Source organism: Setaria italica, chromosome V (assembly GCF_000263155.2).
Source record: "Setaria italica strain Yugu1 chromosome V, Setaria_italica_v2.0, whole genome shotgun sequence".
Lineage (NCBI taxonomy): Eukaryota > Viridiplantae > Streptophyta > Magnoliopsida > Poales > Poaceae > Setaria > Setaria italica.
In genome coordinates this window covers 42,870,684-42,892,930 of record NC_028454.1, presented here as the reverse complement: position 1 = coordinate 42,892,930, position 22,247 = coordinate 42,870,684, and the positions used below count along the sequence as shown (strand labels likewise).

The following is a 22,247-nucleotide window of genomic DNA, read 5'->3' as shown; positions in this document are numbered from 1 at the left end:
TATTTCCCTTTTTGGACACTCATGCATGTCTGCCTTCAAAGTGCTCCTTTTCTTTTCTTTAGGTTAAATAGAAGCTGAGAGTCTGAATTGCAAGGCAGCTTTTTTACCACTCCAACTGAAGCTTTCACTGCATGAATATCTCTTTTTTTTTGCAAGTTTTTTTAAATAATTTTTTGTAAGCAAAATATGGGTACACAACATATGGGATAATGTATAAGGTTAAAATAATCCTAGAAGTATTGATTGTAGTTGTTTCTACAGTACATTTGGAACTCACAAAATTTTAGGGATATCTTACAGAAAGATAATTCAATTTCTGCATGAAGCAAGAATATTTTCCATGTTCCAAAACAGGTTGTTACTGCTTTCCAACTCTGCAGACATAGCAAACTTCCGATTAAAAAAATGTTGTGGTGGCACATACACTTTATATCCATGTCCTTTGGTTTCGCATTGAGGTGTATGCTATATCGCAAAATTAAATTTTAAAATAGTGTTAGACACATCGAAGACATGAAACAAACATCTATATTTATATATATTGGTACCGGTTATTGTGCTTATTATTTACTATTTTACTTATAATACTTATGTTTTTTTAAATTCATACGATATGGCTTAATTCCAGCACAAATATCAAACTAAAAAAAATCCAGTAAAATCAAGAAAGATTATTCGCTCCGGGATTTTGCTGAAAGTGCAACAAACAGAATAGTTATATCAAGAGTGTCGACACTAGAATTTTTGTTTCCTTACCCGGAAGTGGGAGAGAAACTAGTCTAACAGAGAGGCAGCTCTTATATACTCCCTCCGTTCCAAATTATAGGTTGTTTGACTTTTCTAGATTTATAGATGTTTGTATGCACCTAAACATAGTTTATGTCTAGATATATACTAATATTTATGAATCTAGAAAAGTCAAAACGACCTAAAATTTGGAACGGAGGAAGTACAACACAGCATAGTTTCTTGAAAGATGAATACATAAATATGCCTTAAAATGGAAATGAAAAGGTGAACAAATATTTCCATACGTTATCCGTGCCTGATCTACGGAGCCCTAGAATTCGTGGGATTTCGTGAGGGATCTGGGAGTGTTTGTTTCTTTAGTTCCTCCTAAAATTCCTGTCACATCGAATATTTAGATACTAATTAAGAGTATTAAACATAGGCTAATTACAAAACCAATTGCACAGATGGAGACTAATTTGCGAGACGAATCTATTAAGCCTAATTAGTTCATGATTTGACAATGTGATGTTACTGTAAACATATGCTAATGATGGATTAATTAGGCTTAATAGATTCGTCTCGTGAATTAGCCTCCATCTGTGTAATTAGTTTTATAGTTAGCTCATATTTAGTCCTCCTAATTAGTCTCCGAATATTCGATGTGATATGAATTTTAGTTCGGACTAAAATCCAAACACCCCTGATAACACACCCCTGCATTAAAAGAATGAATGTACAGTGAAAGGCCGGTCAGGTGCAACGCTCGCCACCTCTATATATAGCTGCAGCGCACCGAGCCCATCATCCCTGCAAGCTGCAACAGACAGCTTTCAGCGCTAGAGAGGTCAGAGGTAGAGAGGGAGAGGGAGTAGCAGAGAAAGAAAGAGATGGACGTGGAGAAGATCGAGAGGAAGGAGATGGAGGTGGACGACGACGGCCGCGTCAGAACAGGTACTACACAATCTGGGCTCTGTACTTGCTCTTTCTTTTACCTGTAGAAGACGTCGTCCCATCGAGCTCTGTAGCCTCTGATCTTTGGTCCCTGATTGTTCATGGTTTGTCTGCCGTCGTCAACGCCACCGTCCATGCTTTCGTACTCCGGCCGCCGTGTCCTCGTACTGACGAGACTTGTGGATTTCTCCATGCCTCAGATCCATAGGAAGTGGTGGAAGTGTAGAACAGTTCATGTTTCATGTTAGAGGTTTTCTTGCAAGACCTTCACCACCTACAGCGAGCTCCTGCCATGTCCATTCGCTCCCCATGTGTGCTTTCCCTTTCCTGCCCGGGACCATACGCGGCAGTAGATCTACACGTCCATGTAGTTGCTTACTCTGGATAGTGGAGCGTGAGCCGTCTTTCTCCCTTTCGAGTTTCGACCGATGAGCTGTGGAGCTTTCAGCACCTAGGAAGAAGCATGCACTTCTCTTGCATGTCTTCCAGACATCAGACATCCTTCTCGTTCCCTCTTTGCATCTTCGTGAGAAAGACGCTGACAGAGCATGACATAAACTGAATGAATTTAATTTCCATTTTGTTTGCGAATATGACTACTACCTCATACGAAGACTGATACACACAAAGATCTCCATCATTCAAAATTTCAGCTACTCTCTTGACGTTTGTTACCTGCAAAGGTTACAAATCAGGAATGCTATTCATTTTACGAGTGGGGTCCCTGGTACCAATTAAACTAGAAAGGTTATTTATAAAATCAGACCAAATAAATGGTGGCGATGCAACAGTAAACAGTTAGTTTCTTTTTTAAATGAATGCAACAGTTAATTGCTTTAATTTTAATATATAATGACATATTTAGAGTGAAGGAGCCAACTTAGATCTGACGCCAACATCTTTCTAAATTTAGAAATTTGAGCTTATTCTTTTTCAGTTAGTATAAGAAAATCAGAATTTGAGTAAAACGGTATAATAGTATATGATCAGGAGATCTATTTGAACATGCACAAACATTTCAAGAAACAAAACCAATTTTGCTTACGAGACCGACCTATGAATCTTGAGCTCAATTTCCTTGCCCTGCCAATTTTTTTTAGACCTAACTGTCATGCTTTTGCATGCGTGACTCAATCACTCAAAAAGATTTAACGTTTCTTGAGCGTGTCAATTTCCTTCGAAACGGAACTGTGAAATTGAAGGAAAATAGTACAGATACTTTTGCATCATATCTAAAAAAACAGACACCTTTGCATAGTAGAAACTGAATAAAGCTAGCATCAGAAAATGTGACATATTGTACAGCTGAATAAAGCTAATCAGCACCTGAAAATGTGACATAAATCGAGTGAAGCTTCTGTTACCACACCTTTATGAAGATTGGAAGAACGTTAGTGGCATAGTATTGATGCAGGAACTGGGTCCTGTGTCTGCTCCCAGTTGGTTGCAGCCACTGGGTTCCTTGCAAGATCCAAAATGCCAGTGACTTGGCAGCCACTACCTTTAACATACAGTGAAACAAGAAGTGTATACCTACTCCTACACAGCTTCAGTTGCCAATATATACTAGTCTTCCGGAATCATATTCAAGCATAGTGGCGTGTGAGATCATGTCATTAGATGGTTGTTGGAATCATTACCCCATACTGTTTTATTTGAATCCCGAAAAGAATGGAGAACATTATTCATCTGGAATCGGTAATAGTCTATCAGAAAGTGTTTAGTGTGGGCCAATTGGTTGTACATGAGCGGATGGCTGGAAACCTGCAAGCTGTGCTCTCTCCACTTTCATCAGGAATCGTAATTTTACAAATAGCTTTCATGGCATCAAAATAGTACATATCTAGGTGCATTTGGAGTGCTCCATTGTGGATTTGTGGCCCTGGACAGAGCTTGTATGAGTGGACAGCTGAACTGATTGGTGAAGCGCAGAATCTGTATGGCTGCGACTGTTGGGGAGATGATGTTCCGTTATTTGCCTCACGGGGTCTTATTGGCTAAGGAGTTTGACTAGTTTATGCCTGAAAGCAAATACCTTAATTCTCAACTGTTGCAAGGTTGTTGGGTGCCACATCATGCTCCACACAGGCGACTTGATGCAATCTCCAAAAAAAGGTTTTTTTTTTGTTATCAGGTGCATGCTTACGTTACTCAAAGGAGTGAGATTATGCAGCTCCAGCTGAGCTTAATGTAACACGAGCAACACGGCCAAATCTTGCTTTAGCTATTTAACTTCCTTATAAGCATGCTTTGGTTGTATAATTGCTGCTACTTTGGTAGTGCTTGGAACTTGGAAGCGTTTATAAACTAGTTGTTCAGTTGGTTTTGCTTTTGTAATGGTATCCAGCGCATGGGCAGTAGATCAATGGGCTCACTTTGCTCAACTTGCTTACGAAAAATGATGACGATTTACCTGGTGGGAAAAGGGAGTCATGAGTTGACTAGCAAAAGCACTTGAAAGTGTGTAATGATGGCTTCAGAGTTCAGTCTGTATCCAAACGTTTCTACTGAAAATGTTCAGAGATAGATCGCAAATAACACGCTTCCTGTTGCATCGTACAACACGATGTTCTGTTCTGCATTCTGTCAGATGGTGAACTATGTCAAATGACTTGGATATTCGACAGGAACGGTATGGACGGCGACGACGCACGCCATCACCGCCGTGATCGGCTCCGGCGTGCTCGCCCTGCCGTGGAGTGTGGCGCAGATGGGCTGGGTCCTCGGCCCGATCGCCCTCGTCGGGTGCGCCTACATCACCTACTACACCGCCGTCCTCCTGTCCGACTGCTACCGCACGCCGGACCCCGTCCACGGCAAACGGAACCGCACTTACATGGACGTCGTCCGATCATGCCTCGGTAACCAAATCATGAGACTTTTTTATCTGAATTTCATGGACACCGGCAGCAGGCATGTTCCTGAATCCTGATCGTGACAACTGACATGAATTGCTCTGAATCTGATGACCATGTGCAGGGCCTAGAGATGTGGTGGTGTGCGGGCTCGCACAGTACGTGATCCTCTGGGGAACGATGGTGGGCTACACCATCACCACTGCCACAAGCATCATGTAACTATCAACAAACTGAATCCTGGCTGAAATCTCTGAAAAAAATTTGTTCGGTGGGGTGTGTTGATCTGGGCTGAACAAAAGGTTTGCTTGGCGCGTGTCAATGGCAGGGCCATCGCGCGCACGGACTGCCACCACTACAGGGGCCACGACGCGGCCTGCGTCTCGTCGGGGACGATGTACATGGTGGCGTTCGGCCTCGCCGAGGTGGTCCTGTCCCAGTTCCCGAGCCTGGAGAAGCTCACGCTCATCTCGGTGGTCGCCGCCGTCATGTCGTGCACCTACTCCTCCGTCGGGCTGTTCCTGAGCGCCGCCAAGCTCGCTTCCAACCACCGGGCGCACGGCACCCTCCTCGGCGTCAAGATTGGCGCCGCCGCCGGCGTGTCCGCATCCACCAAGACGTGGCACTCGCTGCAGGCCCTCGGGAACATCGCCTTGGCGTACACCTACTCCATGCTTCTCATAGAAATCCAGGTACATTATTTCTTGTGCACGTTGCAGTGTACAGTACGGCATTGATGCGCATGATCGCGCGTAACATTGACATTGTCCGTGAATCGTGATCCTCAGGACACTGTGAAGTCGCCGCCGTCAGAGAACGTGACCATGAAGAGGGCGAGCTTCTACGGCATCGGCGTGACGACCATCTTCTACGTGTCTCTCGGGTGCATCGGGTACGCGGCCTTCGGCAACGCCGCGCCGGGGAACGTGCTCACCGGCTTCGACGAGCCGTTCTGGCTCGTCGACATCGCGAACGTCGCCGTGGTCATCCACTTGGTCGGAGCATATCAGGTGATCAGCAATCAGATCATGTCATCGCAAATCACAATCGCACGGCCTCTCTGTGTTCTTAGCATGTGTTGATGGCCATGTTGTGTTTGTCGCAGGTGTACGCGCAGCCCATCTTCGCGTGCTACGAGAAGTGGCTGGCGGCCCGGTGGCCGGAGTCGTCCTTCTTCCACCACGAGTACGCGGTGCGCCTGCCCTTCGTCAGCGGCGGCGGCGGCCGCGCGGCGCGGTTCACCATGTGCAGGCTGGTGCTGCGCACGGCGTTCGTAGCGGCGACGACGGTGGTGTCGCTGATTCTGCCCTTCTTCAACGCCGTGCTGGGCTTGCTCGGCGCCATCGCGTTCTGGCCGCTGACGGTGTACTTCCCGGTGACCATGTACATGGCGCAGGCGAAGGTGGCGCCGGGCAGCCGCAAGTGGGTGGCGCTGCAGGCGCTCAACGCCGGCGCGCTCGTGGTCTCGCTGCTCGCCGCCGTGGGATCCGTGGCCGACATGGTGCAGCGCCTGGGACACGTCACCATCTTCCAGACGCAGCTCTGAATGGAAGTTTTTGTTTCAGATCTGGTGGACGCGTGCTGGCAGTGGCAGGCATACATGATGCATGCAACTGACCGATCTTTACTTTTGTACGTACGGACTGCTGCCTGTACTGATTGAAATTAGCATGTCGATTTGGGAACAGCTAAATATGTTTGTAAGACGGTAATTTGTTCCGGCTAGATTTATCGTGTATGGCAGGTGTGCTTTCGGGGTGAAATGTAGAAGTAAGCTCCTTGTCGTTGGTTTTTGTATTAATAATATTTAATTATGGAATTCGTCAAGTTGGTTTCGTGGTGTAGTTGGTTATCACGTCAGTCTAACACACTGAAGGTCTCCGGTTCGAGTCCGGGCGAAGCCATGTTTTTTCGTATTTTTTTTTTGTCAGGCGGGCGGCGGGCCTAGTGAGAGCCAATATTTTCCATGGATCATCTTATTTTTCGCCCTGGTTGCTTGGACGAACAAGCCCAGCTGCGAACCAGCGCAACTGGGCCGCCTCTTTTTGCGCTGTAGTTTAGCTACTGCGATTCGGGCGGTGTCCCAGCGGCCCAGGCTAATTGCGTATCATATCCCGTCTCAAAAAGAAATTGAGTATCATATTTTTGTTTTCTTTTTTTTTTCGAAAACACCAATGCAGACACTCGCACTCACGTGTGCTGACCTTTTGAATACGCGTGTAAAACCTACCAAGCACTTTTGATCGACAGATCTTGAGATTGACGAAGTCACTTCATACATCTCATTATTGACATGTTGCCTACCACTTGAAGAATTCTAAAAAATATCAGCACCCGTGACGAATTAAGGACTTGAACTCAGATTGATAAGTTCATGGAACTAACCGAGTTATTGTCCACAAGCTTCTTTAATTTTCTCTATCAAGATGTAAAGATCATGTAGATTGATAAAAATAAGAATTATATTATTATTTATTAAATTCACCAAAACATAATATAGATTGGTAACATAACATTATTATTACTTATTAGATTGACCATGAAAATATTCATCTTATTGCTATATAATTATTTCCATTTTACACAAATATTTCCATCAATATTGTTACTCACAATGTCATGTTGGAGGCCATTTCAATGTTTTGTTAGGCTTATTATAGTTTGGACAGGGAGTATCATTTGGAAATGGAATGATAGATTGCAATACAATGCAGGTATACAACTAGTGACTGAAAATATATATTTTCTCCATTTGTATTTAAGATGGTTTGTGGTCAAAATTCATCGGTGTAATTGGCCAAAATTGCTAATGATACTGCTATCCCACATAAATTACTGAAGTTCTGGATAAAAAAATCGAATAAATTGTGTGCCTGACCTATATTACTGATAATCCCGTTTACCAACAGCTCGTCACCAATGAGAATAATTTTTTGCATTTAGTATATACATTTAAACTACCGAAATATGGTGTAAGTGCCTTAACAGACTCTACTTCCTTTTGTTCATTGCTTTTTGATGATCCCCTTATATTCTACGAACACTCAGCATGGAATTTGGTCGGAAACTTTGGGTATCAAAAGCTCTTTAGTGAAAAACTGGCATCAGTTTTTGAAAAAGAAGAATAAAGGAGCTCGGTGACTTGACACCAATGGAGTACCGTGGACTAGGGAGACCTGTGTATACAACAAAAGCTGCAACATAAAATGATTATCAGCTTCTCTTTCTTGCCACAGCATTACCCAGTCTCATTCACTTTGCCCTGCCTAATGCGCTTACACGATTTAGGCACTTGCAAGTGGGATACAAATCTGTGATGTCGCGCGACTGTGTCTAGATACATTGGAATCCTTGTGTGCCGTGCCATTTTTGCGTCCGGATGGGTAAAACTAGAGGTCGCAGCTGCATCGGAGAACTTTACCCTATGCCATCTTTGATTTGTCCATGCATTTCTTCACCTTTTAATAAGGATATTTTGTTTTGGATGAGGATATGGCAAGCAATGACTTTTTACCGTATTGTTATCACCTGGCGATGAAGATCAGGAGATGTGCGTGATTACTTCTATCCTGATCCTCTCAGGTAGGCCCTATGTGCATATGGATGATGACAAAGAGAATGCCATCGGAAAGAATATATGCCAAAAAAAATTACTACTTTCGTTTTAATACCACTACCACCAAATAGAAGATACCGGTTATATACTCGAAGGAATGCTGCAGATCACGTCATTCATATCGGCTCATACATTACATAGGCTGGGCTCTTCCTATTGGAATTTCACAATTTTATGAGTGTTCTTGAGTTGCACTTAAAGTTCTTCTTCTTTTTTGTCAAAACATGGTATAAACGCAGATACTAATAACATACAAGTACAGAAATATCCTCCTATAAACACACATTCTACCCATATAAGCATCTTCAAAGACTAGACCAACAGAGATTGACAAAGTCATGATAGTGATCTCGATGTTTACGGATACGTCAATAGAAGAACAACGTGTTAATTTCCAAAATAAATTCAGAAAATGTAACCAGCCATTCTCGCTCCGACATGGATTGGTGGGTGGGTGCAGGTTAATAAAGTATTTTCTATTTTGAAATACCAAATTCAACGAAAAGGGCTTCTTCAGTCGACAAAAGGGTGGCGCCTAGATTTTCCAGATATCGCCATTCCATATTTCTATGCTTTACCATCACCGTGTGAACATTTGGGGACCAGCTTTTGCTTGGGAGGACCATGCATCCTGTGACCAAAGATCCTATCCGGTAATACAGCAAAAACCGCTGGTAGGTCGTGAGCTTACATTATATCTTACATTAAAATCGTTGTAAGATATATTCTATTTCTTTACACAAAAGGTGAAATAATGTTCCATTTGTCTATTTAAAAGGATTTATACCATAATTTTAATTATTTAGCATATTCCATTCAATCATTAGTGTATACCAGGCACGTAATCTGCACGCTTCATTTAAAAATAAGCAGCACGACTGATATGACACGCTGCAATTTTTCTACTTTTCCGTGCAAGATTTATTTCTTCAAATAATCGCACTATGGATGTGTATTTTTCTAATATATATTCTTCATCCCGTCCGTGGCTAATTGTGAACAACAAGAGCATGGACCAGATATGCCCATGTGACATTGTTTTAGCTTGCTCCTCACGCTCGAAGAACTACCAAATTTGGCGTAAGAATAATTACTTAAAAAGTTGACATACTATAAATTATTGTGCGTTGTTATTTTAAGAAAAAGCGGGATTTTAGCCAAGTGCCTGGTGGCCTAGTGCGAAAAGGGTTATGTCGAGTGATCTTATCATCAACAGAAGCTCATCTGCAATGTAAAGGCGGCAAGGCGCCCAGCTGAAGTACCATGTTGCCATAAACTACCTCCGCATCAGTCCTCACTCACTCGGCGCCCGACCATAGTGAAGTACACGTCCTCACTCGCTTGCCGGGCGTGTCCATCGTCTGCCGATCATCTCGCCCCGGCCGGCCGGCCTGCAGCCTGCAATTATGGGCTAGCTTGAGCACCGATCTGTTTAGCTGACAAGTGATGGCAACGGACGGGGAGGAGATCGAAACTGCTTGCGATGTGGTGTGGCGATCAGATGGATGCCGACCGTGGAAAAAGGCGTCCATCCGCGCGCGCGCAACAACCGGTGTCGGCACTCTGCTCCCCGCATCATGCCGGCGTGGTGGTGCGGCGGCGACACACAGCTGCTCGGCCTCTGCCTCTCTCTCTGCATGCAATGCGTAGGCGCACGTCGTCAGCGTGTAGTCACCCACTCTTCCTCACTGCTCTCCTCGGCTAGCAGTCTCGCATCGTGCTGGTGGCTAGCGTCTCGGTCGCCGAATCATCGTGTCCGGGTGCGCGGTGGCATCTGGCGTCCATGCATTCTCTCCACCTTTCGGTTTTGACGATTTCGAGCGTGTCGCCCATGTGTTGTGCCGGGCGGATAGACAAAGGGAGTTGCGGTCCGCATGGACCTCCACGACCGATATGATCTGCATGGGATACGCGCGTCCCTCTCCAACCGCCATGAGATGACGCCCCGCCGCTGTTTGCCTCTGCTTCGTGATGAGTCTGTGACGCGGCTGCGAAACCGCAGGGCTCCGGCTTTCTTTCCGGGCACTAACGTTTCATCCAGGGTGCTGTGGCTTGGCTCTGCATGCATAAATGCTCCTGGGTTACGTGCCAACGTCCCCAGCCTGCTTTTGATACATGCAATGCACACAGATCAGACCCGTTAGTGCACCCTATGATTGGGCTAGTTGCTACTCCTGGAGCTTAAGTCTGTACACTGCTATAGTCTGATCTGATCTGTGAGCTTCTGGTATGATGAGGTGAAGCAATCCCCCGTTCTCGCCGGCGGCGCTGAGCGATGGCTCACCGCCCTGCCCGATTTGTCCCGGACGAGAAGGCACGGAACACGTAAGCGCGCGGGGGCAAATGCACGCCTGAACAACCCCGACACTGGGGTCATGTGTGCGCCTAATTGCCAAGCGCAGGTCGTCAGGTCGAGCTTTGCCACCGGCTTGCTAGCTTGTGGAGCTGGATCGAGCACGATGCATGGTTGGGCTCACAGCTCAAGACTACGCCAACGCACGTTAAGCTGGGCAGGCAGCAGCAAGCTGGCGCCGCTGAAACAACAGTTCGGCTCGGGCTGGGCCAGAAACGCCGACTCAACGACCTACCATATGCCATCTGGCACGCAAGAGTTCACGTGGATTCGTGAAAACCCAGGTGAAGTCTTTTTTTTTTCCATGCACTAGTAGGAGTTCAAAAAGCACGTTGTAAACAAGGTCCATTTTCTACTTATAAAGACCGTGCATTGGACGGAGATATACTATACAAATAAATGTACCAATGTCAACGGAGCATGGGGATCCGGACTCTGCACGGTAGAAGAAGAGCAGGGAGCCAGAGAGAGGCTCTTCCTAGGGTCCAGGCCGCCTCCAGGGAGAAGAGAACTCCAGCCAACAACGTTAGAATAGACTGAGGACTAGGATTAGGAGTCCGTTGGCGCTGAACTGGCGCGCCCGGGTTCTACAGGCCCAAAGCGCCGGTCCTGCCAGAGCGAGCCCCGTGTTGCCTTGGGGTGCTACTTGGCTTGGCTTCCGAGCCCTATATAAACCGCCCAAACCCCCGTCCCGGTTCGTCGCGTGTCCCCTTGCCCGGATCCCCTCTCTTTCCCTGGCGCTTCTCGCGGTCACGGGACACCCGGGCGGGCGCGCGCACGGGACGCGAACGCGACGGCAGGGAGGACGATGGACAAGAGCGCGGCGGCAGCAGACGACGTCGAGAGGGGCGACTACGAGCAGGGGCACGAGCGGACAGGTGCGTGCGCGTCGTCTTCCCCTTCCTCCCCATGTTTCGGCAGATTTTTACACCGACCGGGATCGGTCAAAGGCCTCTGCGGTTCTGGCGGCGGGTTGTTGAACTTGAGTTTCTTGTTGGCTCCAGGGACGGTATGGACGGCGACGGCGCACATTGTGACGGCGGTGATCGGCTCCGGCGTGCTGGCGCTGGCCTGGAGCGTGGCGCAGCTGGGCTGGGTCGCGGGGCCCCTCGCGCTCGCCGGCTTCGCGTGCGTCACCTACTACACCTCCACGCTGCTCGCCAACGCCTACCGCGCGCCGCACCCCGTCACCGGCGACAGGAACCGCACCTACATGGACGCCGTCAGATCATACCTCAGTACGACCATCTTACTGACTTTCCACTTCTCTGCACGCACACAACAAGTCCACCTCTATTTATTTGTTCCCTCGTTTTACTGAACGCAATGCCCGGGAATTTATCGCAGGTCCCAGAGAGGTGTTCATGTGCGGGATCGCCCAGTACGTCAACCTGTGGGGCACCATGGTCGGGTACACCATCACCGCGACCATAAGCATGGCGTGAGTAACCAAATCTTAGTTTCCTCTGAACGATCTACACAAGCTTCAAAGGAAAAGAGTAATCGGGATGTGCTAATTTCCCTTTTCTGTTGGCCTGTTTATGCTTTGCACAGGGCGATTAGGCAGTCGGACTGCTTCCGCCGGAACGGCGCCGGCGCGCACTGCGACGCGTCGGGGACCGTGCTGATGCTGGCGTTCAGCGTGGTCCAGGTCGTGCTCTCCCAGTTCCCCGGCCTGGAGCACATCACCTGGCTGTCCGTCGTCGCGGCGATCATGTCGTTCGCCTACTCCTTCATCGGCCTCGGCCTCTCGGTGGGGCAGTGGGTGTCGCACGGCGGCGGTCTCGGAGGCAGGATCGCAGGTGCCGCCGCGGCGTCCTCGACCAAGAAGCTTTGGAACGTGCTTCTGGCCCTGGGGAACATTGCCTTTGCTTACACTTTTGCGGAAGTGCTAATCGAGATACAGGTATGCGGTATGCCGTATTTATGATTCAAAATATGTACTGCAACTGTGCAAGAAGCGTGCAGCCACTCTTAGCTCTGAATGAATTTGCATTGACTTCGAAAGGAAAATAGGTTCAGAGCATTAGACCTAGTAACAATGTTCTTGTCAGTAACAGTATAGTGCCTTCCGTATTTTCACCAAAAAGAAAAAACAGTATAGTGCCTTTCTGATCTCTTCTGAACTTCTGATTCTAGGATACACTGAAGTCACCACCGGCGGAGAACAAGACCATGAAGAAGGCATCAATGTATGGGATTGGAGCCACCACCATTTTCTACATCTCCGTCGGCTGTGCTGGGTATGCTGCATTTGGTTCAAATGCTCCCGGCAATATCTTGACGGCGGCTGGGTTGGGTCCCTACTGGCTCGTTGACATTGCCAACATGTGCCTCATCCTCCACCTCATTGGAGCATACCAGGTCAGCACATCTCAGATCGTGACTTGCTAACTTGCTGCACACCTGAATAGAAGAATTTCAGTGATCAGATTCAGAACTGACTAGGTACCATAAAAGTAAGAACTGAACTAAGTGAACTCTGCAGCTTAAGCTAAAGCTCTTTTACTCGTGCAGGTTTATGCACAGCCTATCTTTGCTTCAGTCGAGCGGTGGGCTGCCTCCCGGTGGCCGGAAGCCAAGTTCATCAACAGCGCATATACCGTCAGCATCCCCCTGATGCAGCGAGGATCAGTGACCGTTGCGCCATACAAGCTCGTCTTAAGGACCCTTATAGTTGTCGCCACAACTGTGGTGGCAATGATGATACCATTCTTCAATGCTGTGCTGGGGCTCCTCGGCGCGTTCAGCTTCTGGCCGCTGACAGTTTACTTCCCCATAAGCATGCACATTGCCCAGGGCAAGATCACCAAGGGGAGGAAGTGGTATCTTCTGCAGGGTTTGAGCATGGTTTGTTTGATGATTTCAGTGGCAGTGGGTATAGGCTCTGTGACTGACATTGTGGATAGCTTGAAGGTCTCTTCCAACCCTTTCAAAACTGTCAGCTAGATGTCATTGTAGTAATGTACAATAGCTAAAATCTTCTCCAAGTCGAAGAAGAATGTTGTCATGCTCTGAGCTGATCGTGTGTGCTCTGTTTTCCTCTGATGTTGACATATCGGTACATTCGGCTGTAATAACCCCTAGTTCATACTCAGAATAAATAGAAACGGTTGGGTAAAACGAAGCACAAAGAAGGCTGGAATTTGTAATTTCATTAAGTACTGCAATAATCAGTAAACGTCGTTTGCCTGTTCCTTTCTGATAAAATTGAGCGTATGGATACCTTGTCCTCATTCACAAACTTTTGCAAGTAATGCACTAATCATACTGACACACATGACATATTTACAGAAACTTTCAGATTACAGTACTAGTTTGTACAAAACATTATCTAAACTTCTGCATATGGACAAGCTTTGCAGAGGCTATACCTCCAAATTATTTTATAAGCCTGCTAGTTGCCTAGTATTCACTAGCCAGGCAGTCTGAGGACCTAATAAGCTTCCCCCATGAGCTGCTACAGGGTGCTTAGAGGCCCTGATGTTCTGATTATTACTAGTATATCTTACTAAGAAAAAGCCGGTTGTATTTACTTATCATTCTTGTTCTTTGCCCTCCCAGTCGTGCAGCTAGGATCATTGTCGATGAGCATGTTCACGACTTCTCTCATTGTCGGCCGTTCAGATGGAAGCTGAGCAGTACAAAGAATAGCAATATTCAAGGCCTTTATCATGTAATCTGATGCGCCGTTGCTTACTTTTGGATCAACAACAGCTGCTGGGTTTTGCTCAGTCAAATGAGACGAAACCCAGGAGACAATGTCCATTTCACCGTCAAACTGTTGATCAGTTGGGCTACGCCCAGTAAGCAACTCTAGCAGTACGATGCCAAAGCTGTAGACATCACTCTTCTCTGTCGCCTTTAGAGAATACGCAAGTTCTGCATATTGATTTAAGATGACATGAGGCTGAAATCTTCAGACTAATATCTTTAAATTACATGCATCTGACAGTTATATAGTTGTTAGGAATAAATGATAATTATTGAGTAGTATGGAACACATTACTTATGAAATGATATATTATTAATAACTGACACCAAAATCATTAAGAAATTTCAGAAAAGCAACTAAGAACTTTGCACCCATCTTTAAGTGACAGCAGCAATTGGAGTGTCTACCAATTTGTGCACCATTTCATTTGACCGGATTATTTACCAAGACAAAACACTAGGGCACTTGAGTTCCACCGACAAAATATTTTCTACAGTAATCGTAGACAGCAATGTTCAGTAATTACAGCTATGAAAAAATGGAGACTAGCCTTCAAAAAACTTACCAGGAGCCATATAGCCATGGGTACCAGCAAAGCAGCTAAGTGGTGAACCTTCCACCAATTTAGCAATACCGAAATCTGCAAGCTTAGCTTCATACTCCTCATCCAGAAGTATGTTGGTCGACTTTATGTCCCGATGAATTATGGCCGGGGAGCAATCATGGTGAAGGTACATGATGCCCTTCGCAACCCCTACAGCAATCCGGCACCGCTTGTCCCAATCAAGCTCAGGTTGTCCAGCTTTGAACTCACGGCGAATAGCATCATACAGGTTACCATTCACCACATACTCATAGACCAGAAAACTTGATGCTCCACCAGTCAAAAATGCATTGAGTTTCAGAATGTTCCGATGGCGTATCTTCCCAAGGGTATTTATCTCACTCTTCAAGACCTTGGCATCATCACCCTTCCACAACTCCTTCACAGCAACAGTTCCCCTTCCCTTGTTCAATTCTAGCCTGTAAACTTTGCCGGTGCCTCCACAGCCAATCAAATTCTCTCCATCCAAGCTGCATATTTCCTCAGGGTTAAGCTCTGGAGGATGGAAGGTCTCAAGAACCCACTTCAAGTCAGTGCTGCCGCCACTCTCAATGTCCCCTTTTCTATTGAACTCTTCAAGCTTGTAGTTTTCATAGCTCAGACATGCCAACCCAGACAGGAGAACAACCAAAGATGTCACTGTGACCAGCACAAGAAAAAGACGTCTTGTTAAGAAGTTGTGACGGTTGTCAGACCATTGACAAGGTCTTAAATTGGTGACGCTTTGCCTCCACTCTTCTGAAGTGTCTGCAACACAAAGGCCAACATTTTCAGAGAATGCATCATCTCCAGCTATCATTAAGAACTGCGGAGGGACTGGGCCGGATAATTCATTATGAGAGAAATCAATATCACTCAGCTTCAGTGACTGCAGACCTTCAGGAATGTTACCAGAGATCATGTTATGGGATATATTGAGTGAATTCAGAGTGACGAGGGAGACCAGTGTGTTTGGAATGCCTCCAGTCAAAGAATTCTCTGCAAGATTCAGGTCAACCATGCTACTGCACATACCAATATCTGGTGGTATTGGCCCTTCCAGTACATTATGTTCCAAATGCAGGTAAGTCAGCTGCTTGAGATTTCCAATCTGTTTAGGAATTTGGCCAGAGAATCTGTTGTTTGAAGCAACCAACTTCTGCAGCTGGGAGAGCCTTCCCAGCTCTACTGGAAGCTCCCCAATGAAGTTGTTGTTTTGAACATACAGCTGGTTCAGAGTAACTGAAAGGCCTATATCAGAAGATATGTCCCCAATAAATCCATTATCAGCAACATCAATTATCACAGCATTAGGCAATCCCCATAAGCCAGGAGGAATACTCCCACTGAATTGATTTTGACTTATTCTGAACCTCTGAAGTGTCTTGCAGGAAGAATAAGAGCCAGGAAATTCACCTGAAAAGTTGTTTGTCAAAGCCAGTAAGAACTGAAGCTTGTTGTTTTGGCACAAGAATCTTGGAAATTCGCCAGAAAAATAATTCTCTGATATGTCTATTGTGTTGAGTGGTGAGAACCGGCCAAGGTTGGCAGGGAACTTTCCTGAGAACTGATTTTCATAGGTTGAGAATGACTCAAGAAATTGCAGGTTCCCCAGCCCTTCAGGAAGTTCACCAAAGAAGTTATTGTGGTATATATGAAATATCCTCAGCTTCTTCAGGCCACCAATCTCCTTAGGCAGCATGCCAGTCAGCTGATTGCGAGACACATCAAATTCAGATAACAAGGTTAGAGTTGCAAGCTCTTGAGGAATTTCACCAGTCAAGTTGTTTTGGTAGAGCTCAATCTTCCATAGGTTCCTCATTTTGGATATTGCCTTTGGAAATACACCGGTAATCTGATTGCGTGAGAAGTCCAGTGTCCCAAGTGATGCCAAATCAAAGACTGAAGCTGGTATCTCTCCCCTAAGATTGCATTGTCCCAGGAATAGCCATGTTAAATTCTTCAGGTCTCCAATGCTTTCTGGAACATTACCTTCATCGAAGCTGTTCTCTCCTAGGCCTAATTCAGTTAGGCCTGATAATTTGCTGACCCATACTGGGAATGCCCCATTAAAACTATTTGTGGACACGTCAAGAACTTGTAGGTTGAGCAATGCTGAAAGATCAGGTAATTGGCCTGTTAAACTGTTCATTGACAGATTTAGAACCTGAAGATTTGTGCAGTTGGCCAGTGCAGCTGGAACAATTCCTGAGATGGAATTTGCCCCAACCTCCAGAGTGCGTAATTGTTGAAGAAGAGAAAATGAAGATGATATAGTGCCTGATAGTGAGATGTTTGAGAGTGATATTCCAATGACATCACCAGAATTGTGGTCACATGTAACACCGTAAAATTGGCACGGTGAATGAAATTTATCCCAGTTGTGTAGGTAATTCTGTGGATCTTTCAGATAGCCTTTTATGTCCAAAAGTGTGTCTCTATCCAGAGGTAGGGATTTTGATATTCCGAAATTGCATAGCACGAGAACTAACCAGAAATACATTTGAAAATCTGAGGTTGACGTTGCACTCTTAGCACTGTTTACCTGAAAATAAGGGAACCTGACATCAGCGCACTGGTGTGCTGGGTTTGATGACAGTAATAATACCTTGATATTTTAAAAAGTGTGCATTATTTAACATTGAAGAAACAAATGAAAACGATGTGCAGTTCACTTGCATCACAGTGATCATTGAAAGGAATTGAAGGAAATTGAAGTGTGAAAGGATTAAAAAGATGTACCATTCTATTGAAAGCGAGCTACTCAATGATCATGGGGACCAGGTGATAAAAACATAAACAACAAGATTTTTTTTTCCATCTAACCTACTGTGCTTCCCTCGTCACTGATTTGTGACTATGGTTTCGGATACCCGACTTTTTGAATAGAACTAAGCTGAATGGTGATTCTTCTTTTTCAGAAAGAGATATTTGAGAATGATCAAATTCCTTGCTAACCACAGACTTACTCCAACCAGTCAGATATTTTAGCAGATACCACGTTACCTTTTCACTGCTCCTCAGTTAGTTAGAACATAAGGTTAAGATCTTGTATGTGTTCATACTTCAATATCAGCAATTAACTCATCCAGCAAGCGGATGACTGAATGATTATATTCCGGATCAAAGCAAACGTACTTATCAGACCAGTCTCTAGCATGCAAGGCCGTCGTCTAGTGGTACTTTTTGTAGCTCATGAGGATGATGTGCAAGTTCTAGCACTTTAATACAGTTAATCCTCTCATGGACCACACGTCCACATACAATGAACCGGTGAAAATTGTGAAATTGCACTTCACTGCATGATCTGCAGGTGGTTATGTTGTGTTACTAACTTTTAACACTTTTTGTTGTTCATCCGATTAACATGGCTAATCCAGGCTCTGCCGAGTACTGAGGAACACACCAACATATAAATGTCATGAACCATAGAATGGAACATTTGAACCTCCATTTCTTACTGGGGATACCAACTGAAAATCAAAGCCTATGGCATCATATGACTGGCTGCTAGTGACTACCACAAAACGTTTGGATCACTGCTTATGAAAATCAGTTCCAAAATGAAATGTTAGTCATGGAAACTAACTGTAGAACGCTTCTTTCTGACCACCCACCCTTCATTTTCTGACAAGACTTCGTAGCCTACTAGTCCCACAGCACGCCCTGTAAACTTACAGTCACAGTGTAACAACTAATGCTCTGACTGAATCAAGAAATGTACAAAGCAACAGTACAATGGGGATTGCAGAACTACAGGACATTCAGTGTTGATGAAGTTAAGACCGGACTTACGGATAACAAGACGGCAGCAGAAACTCGAGCGTCCGGCAAAATCAGAGTTGATCAGGGATACAAGCCAAGAACCGGGAAATGGAAGTGCATGGCCAGGTAGCAAGGAGATACTGGTACCAGACTGGACCAAGGCAAAAGTAGCTAGTGCCAGGCCAGTCTAGGATTGTAGGTTCTAGAACTCCTTGGCATCTGCTGGAGACAAGACCATGGGTGGGAGGGAGGTGGGGAGGACGGATAGATATAGAGTGGGGTGAAGGGAGGGAGCGCGGGCGACCGGTGGAGCAGGTATTGGTGCGCAGCGGAGCGGGGCCGGCGGGCCATGTCACGCGGGCAGGAGTGCGCAGGCGCCTCTTGTTGCTGCGCCGCGGCAGGCGGCACGCCTCCCCGCTCCCGTCCGGTGCGCGCATCGCGTTGCGTCCCGCGTCGATTCGCATGCGGAGGCGCGGGCGCACGCGCGCGGAGCGGGCCGGGGGCGCAAGGCAACAAGGCGGCGGATGAAACGAGACGGAGGAGGAGGGAAAAAAATGTACGCGCGCGCCGGAATCTTTCCATTCTGTGGACGGCGCGCGCCACTTGCCCCCCTCGCCGGAAAGCGACGCGCGCCGCTGAGACCCGGGCTCCGCGCTCCGCCTCGCGCGCCAGTGCCCGCACCGCACGCCCGTGGTCACGCGGGATCGCGAGCGCACGGCGGATACCACCGGAATGCGGAGATTCCTCTGGTCTTCTCTCTGTTTTCCCCTCGTATTTTTGCCGGCGTACGACGGGGGCGCACGCCTGGGCGACGTCGGCGTGGGCGTGCCGAGCCGAGCGGAGATACTTTTCAAACCTGCCGAGCGCCGAGCTGGATGATATTTTCGACGCGTCCACTCGTCCTGGATGATGATGCATGGAACGCCTTCGCCGACGCCGACGACGCCGCGACGCGCTGGCCTTGGGGGGAGCTTTGTCTCGTAGGCCGTGTCGTCTGCCTCGTCCAATCTTCCGGAGCCGAATCCGTGCGTGCACCGGAGACTTCGGCGTCCATGTGACCGGGAACGCATCTTCTTCTTTTACTTTTGTGATTTTGAAGAAAACGGGAACGCATCTTTGGCTCTTGGTATGCAGGAGCAGGTTTTTACGTGCCATACATAAATTTTCTCGCGCCCGGCGAAATCATATTTTGCCGTCCTGTGGCGACTGTTGTTTCAGGCCACCTGTGTTGCGCCCAACTTGGATGCTGATGCATGGAAGTATCCAGTAGGGCTTGCATTATTGGCGTGGTTTCTTACAGAGTTCATATCAAAACCTGACACATGGTCGAAATGGTAAGATTCATGCTTTGTGTAGAAAATTTGCAGAGAAACCTCACTTATTTTATCTGATTATCTCTACAGATTTCAGTTTCGAACATCAAACCGCTACTGTCGAATGTCAATGAAGATGCAGATGTTTCATTGACATGCCAGAAACTGCACCCTGAGCTTACAAGAACAACAGATCATCAATCATCGGATCTCGACAGATTAGGAAGCTCCGAGACAACGCCGTAGAAAAAAAATTCAAGCTAGTATTCGGGTCAAAGATCTGCTGATTCAGCCCCGTGAGCGGCTTATTTGACGTAGGAAAAGAACAAACCGAAAGCTGCTGGGCGGGTCCCTGTAGGCCAAGGCAAAATCTCCTCTCGGCCACACGAACACCGCTGCAAAAACGTTCTGTCAGATAAGCTCTTCCTCTCGATGCACACATGGCGCTTAAAGAATTCCGACTGACGGCGGACTGATCTGAACTTGTTCGAATACTCCGCACTCTGTTGTCTATACTAGTATTTTTGTACACGACCACAGAATACGAGCTTGTATCTACATGTCTGATTGGATTGTGATGTGCTGCTTTATTTTCTGAACTGAACTGAACATGAACATTAGCCCGTGAACTGGTAGGAGAAGACTATGAGCAGGCAGCAGCCACCCCTGTCGGATTGAAAAGCACTGGTTGGCTTTGGAAGTGCGTTGCACTGCAAATAAACAACAAGCATCGCTGAACCGCCATTACATCAGCTTGCATCGCGAACAGTGTGAAGATCAAGTGCTGATCTGTCCCTGGAACAAACCTAAATTATTGCCGCAGTGGACGTTCCTGCTCGAAGCATATGTTTTGTTTTGCATGTGAGCTTTGACCTGACCCTCAAGTGAGGTGGACAGTAGTGGAATTACCTCAAAGCATGTCTATCAGTGTCTATGCATTGACGATTGTTTTCGCTGTTGGTGAATAGTTTAAAAAGAATCTGTCCATGTCCAGGTACGTACAATCTAAAGCTATACTATTTTCATTGCAACAGTAATTCTGACCACAAAAATGCCTTTTCAATTTGGTGAGCCTATATTTTACAGTACTGCTCCATGATTGCACGAGTGTCGTGGCAACTTTGGCTCGTGCTCGACCAGAACTGACTGGGGAATCTGGTCTCATGTTCTTGTCACAGACACGATATGATAGTCTGTAGGAAGCCTCTTTTGACCACCACAGGGGGGACTGAGGAGACACTTGCTTTTGGTGGCACTACCGCACTGCAGCAGCCACTACAATCGTGTGAAGCCGAAGGGCTAGGAGCCTAGGAAAACGATGCTGTATGCTGGGAGTTGAGAAATCTTCTTGGTTCCTTGTTCTGTTGGAACTGGCAAGCTGCGAGGTGAGGCGTGTGTGGACACGGAGTGCGAGCGTGGTCAGATAGCGAGCATACAGTGTGCGCCCCAGCTCTCAAGACCCATAGAAATGCACCTCACCTTGTATCATTTACCGGTCTAGTCAGCGTCTCAACAGCTACACTGCCCACTGGAATATCGGATCATTCGTTGTGGTGATCTTCAGAGGTCCAACTCACGATGATTCAGTGAGCACTTTAGCGTCGCAAAGGATCAGAGTTTTTTCTTCCAGAAAAGGATGAAAGCTCTGAGCCGGGGCACAATATCCCGCATGACGCCAGAGGCTATGGTTAAACTCCGATCCAAGAGGAGATATGAGCCAGCTGAAGCATCAACTGACTTCTTTCGATCAGTTATGTACAGCTAACTTGACTGTGACCGCCTACATTTATCTGACAGCATGTATGACTGTATGAGCCAATCAGAGTAACAAGCCTGCATGCGAAGAGAGAAAGGACAAAACCGCAGTGTCTTTGGGCGGCAAGGCACGCTGAATGAATGAATTCTTTTAGAATCGGATGCAGAATCCGTGATTGGAACAAGTAGTTAACGTCGTCTGGTCTCCATTACCCATCGCGGCCGGTGCCTAAATTATTGCCCATGGTCCATTGATGCACGGGCCATCGATAACTCCATTCAGATTCCAATGATGATCCACTTTCACGTCAATGATTTGATCCCCTGCCACTCGACTCTCCCGCACCGCGCGAGGTGCCGTCGGATCGATGACCTGGCCAAACACTTCCTGCCGTGTAGGATAGCCGGAGCCTTTAGGACCTCAAAAGCAAAAGTGCGTTAGCCGGCGACGTCGCCGCCAACGGGCAACGGTGTCTGATGCGGTGCAGCGCGGACAAGGGAATGGGCGAAGAAGACCCTTACCCTGACCTGTCGCCGTTCCACGGATGCCGCGCCCATGCCATGGCCACGAGCTAGCTGCTAGCCTACGAGGCCACGACCTCGACGGAA

The 22,247-nt window shown here is 46.8% G+C and overlaps 3 protein-coding genes and 1 non-coding gene across 4 annotated transcripts in view; 3 read left to right on the top strand and 1 right to left on the bottom strand.

The window, feature by feature from the left end:
* The first annotated feature begins 1,546 nt into the window (after positions 1–1,546).
* LOC101765039 (amino acid permease 4) lies at positions 1,547–6,393 on the top strand. Its single transcript, XM_004970753.2, has 6 exons — positions 1,547–1,683; positions 4,311–4,544; positions 4,663–4,756; positions 4,867–5,230; positions 5,327–5,548; positions 5,644–6,393. Exons 1-6 carry the CDS (start codon positions 1,620–1,622, stop codon positions 6,082–6,084), a joined length of 1,419 nt encoding a protein of 472 aa, XP_004970810.1. The 5' UTR covers positions 1,547–1,619; the 3' UTR covers positions 6,085–6,393.
* TRNAV-AAC lies at positions 6,369–6,442 on the top strand. Its single transcript has one exon. It is a non-coding gene; the product is annotated as a tRNA-Val (tRNA).
* A 4,755-nt stretch (positions 6,443–11,197) lies between these two features.
* Positions 11,198–13,630, top strand: LOC101786220 (amino acid permease 8). The gene is made up of 6 exons (XM_004970719.4): positions 11,198–11,385; positions 11,512–11,745; positions 11,855–11,948; positions 12,062–12,413; positions 12,647–12,871; positions 13,025–13,630. The coding sequence occupies exons 1-6, from the start codon at positions 11,316–11,318 to the stop codon at positions 13,454–13,456; spliced, it is 1,407 nt and encodes a 468-aa protein (XP_004970776.1). The 5' UTR covers positions 11,198–11,315; the 3' UTR covers positions 13,457–13,630.
* A 47-nt stretch (positions 13,631–13,677) lies between these two features.
* The window catches only part of LOC101785543 (receptor protein-tyrosine kinase CEPR2), a 12,831-nt gene continuing 4,261 nt past the window's right edge, over positions 13,678–22,247 (bottom strand). The window contains exons 2-3 of the mRNA XM_022826739.1: positions 14,788–17,350; positions 13,678–14,389 (exon numbers count right to left, since the gene is read on the bottom strand). Coding sequence (XP_022682474.1) covers positions 14,040–14,389; positions 14,788–17,350 — 2,913 coding nt within the window. The 3' untranslated portion in view covers positions 13,678–14,039. The remainder of the gene's footprint in view (positions 14,390–14,787; positions 17,351–22,247) is intronic.

Coding starts and splice junctions, on each gene's coding strand:
- LOC101765039 (XM_004970753.2), top strand. CDS start 1,620: ATGGACGTGGAGAAGATCGAGAGGAAGGAGATGGAGGTGGACGACGAC. Junction 1,684..4,310: donor CGACGGCCGCGTCAGAACAG/GTACTACACAAT, acceptor GATATTCGACAG/GAACGGTATGGACGGCGACG. Junction 5,231..5,326: donor TGCTTCTCATAGAAATCCAG/GTACATTATTTC, acceptor CGTGATCCTCAG/GACACTGTGAAGTCGCCGCC.
- LOC101786220 (XM_004970719.4), top strand. CDS start 11,316: ATGGACAAGAGCGCGGCGGCAGCAGACGACGTCGAGAGGGGCGACTAC. Junction 11,746..11,854: donor CGCCGTCAGATCATACCTCA/GTACGACCATCT, acceptor AATTTATCGCAG/GTCCCAGAGAGGTGTTCATG. Junction 12,872..13,024: donor ACCTCATTGGAGCATACCAG/GTCAGCACATCT, acceptor TTACTCGTGCAG/GTTTATGCACAGCCTATCTT.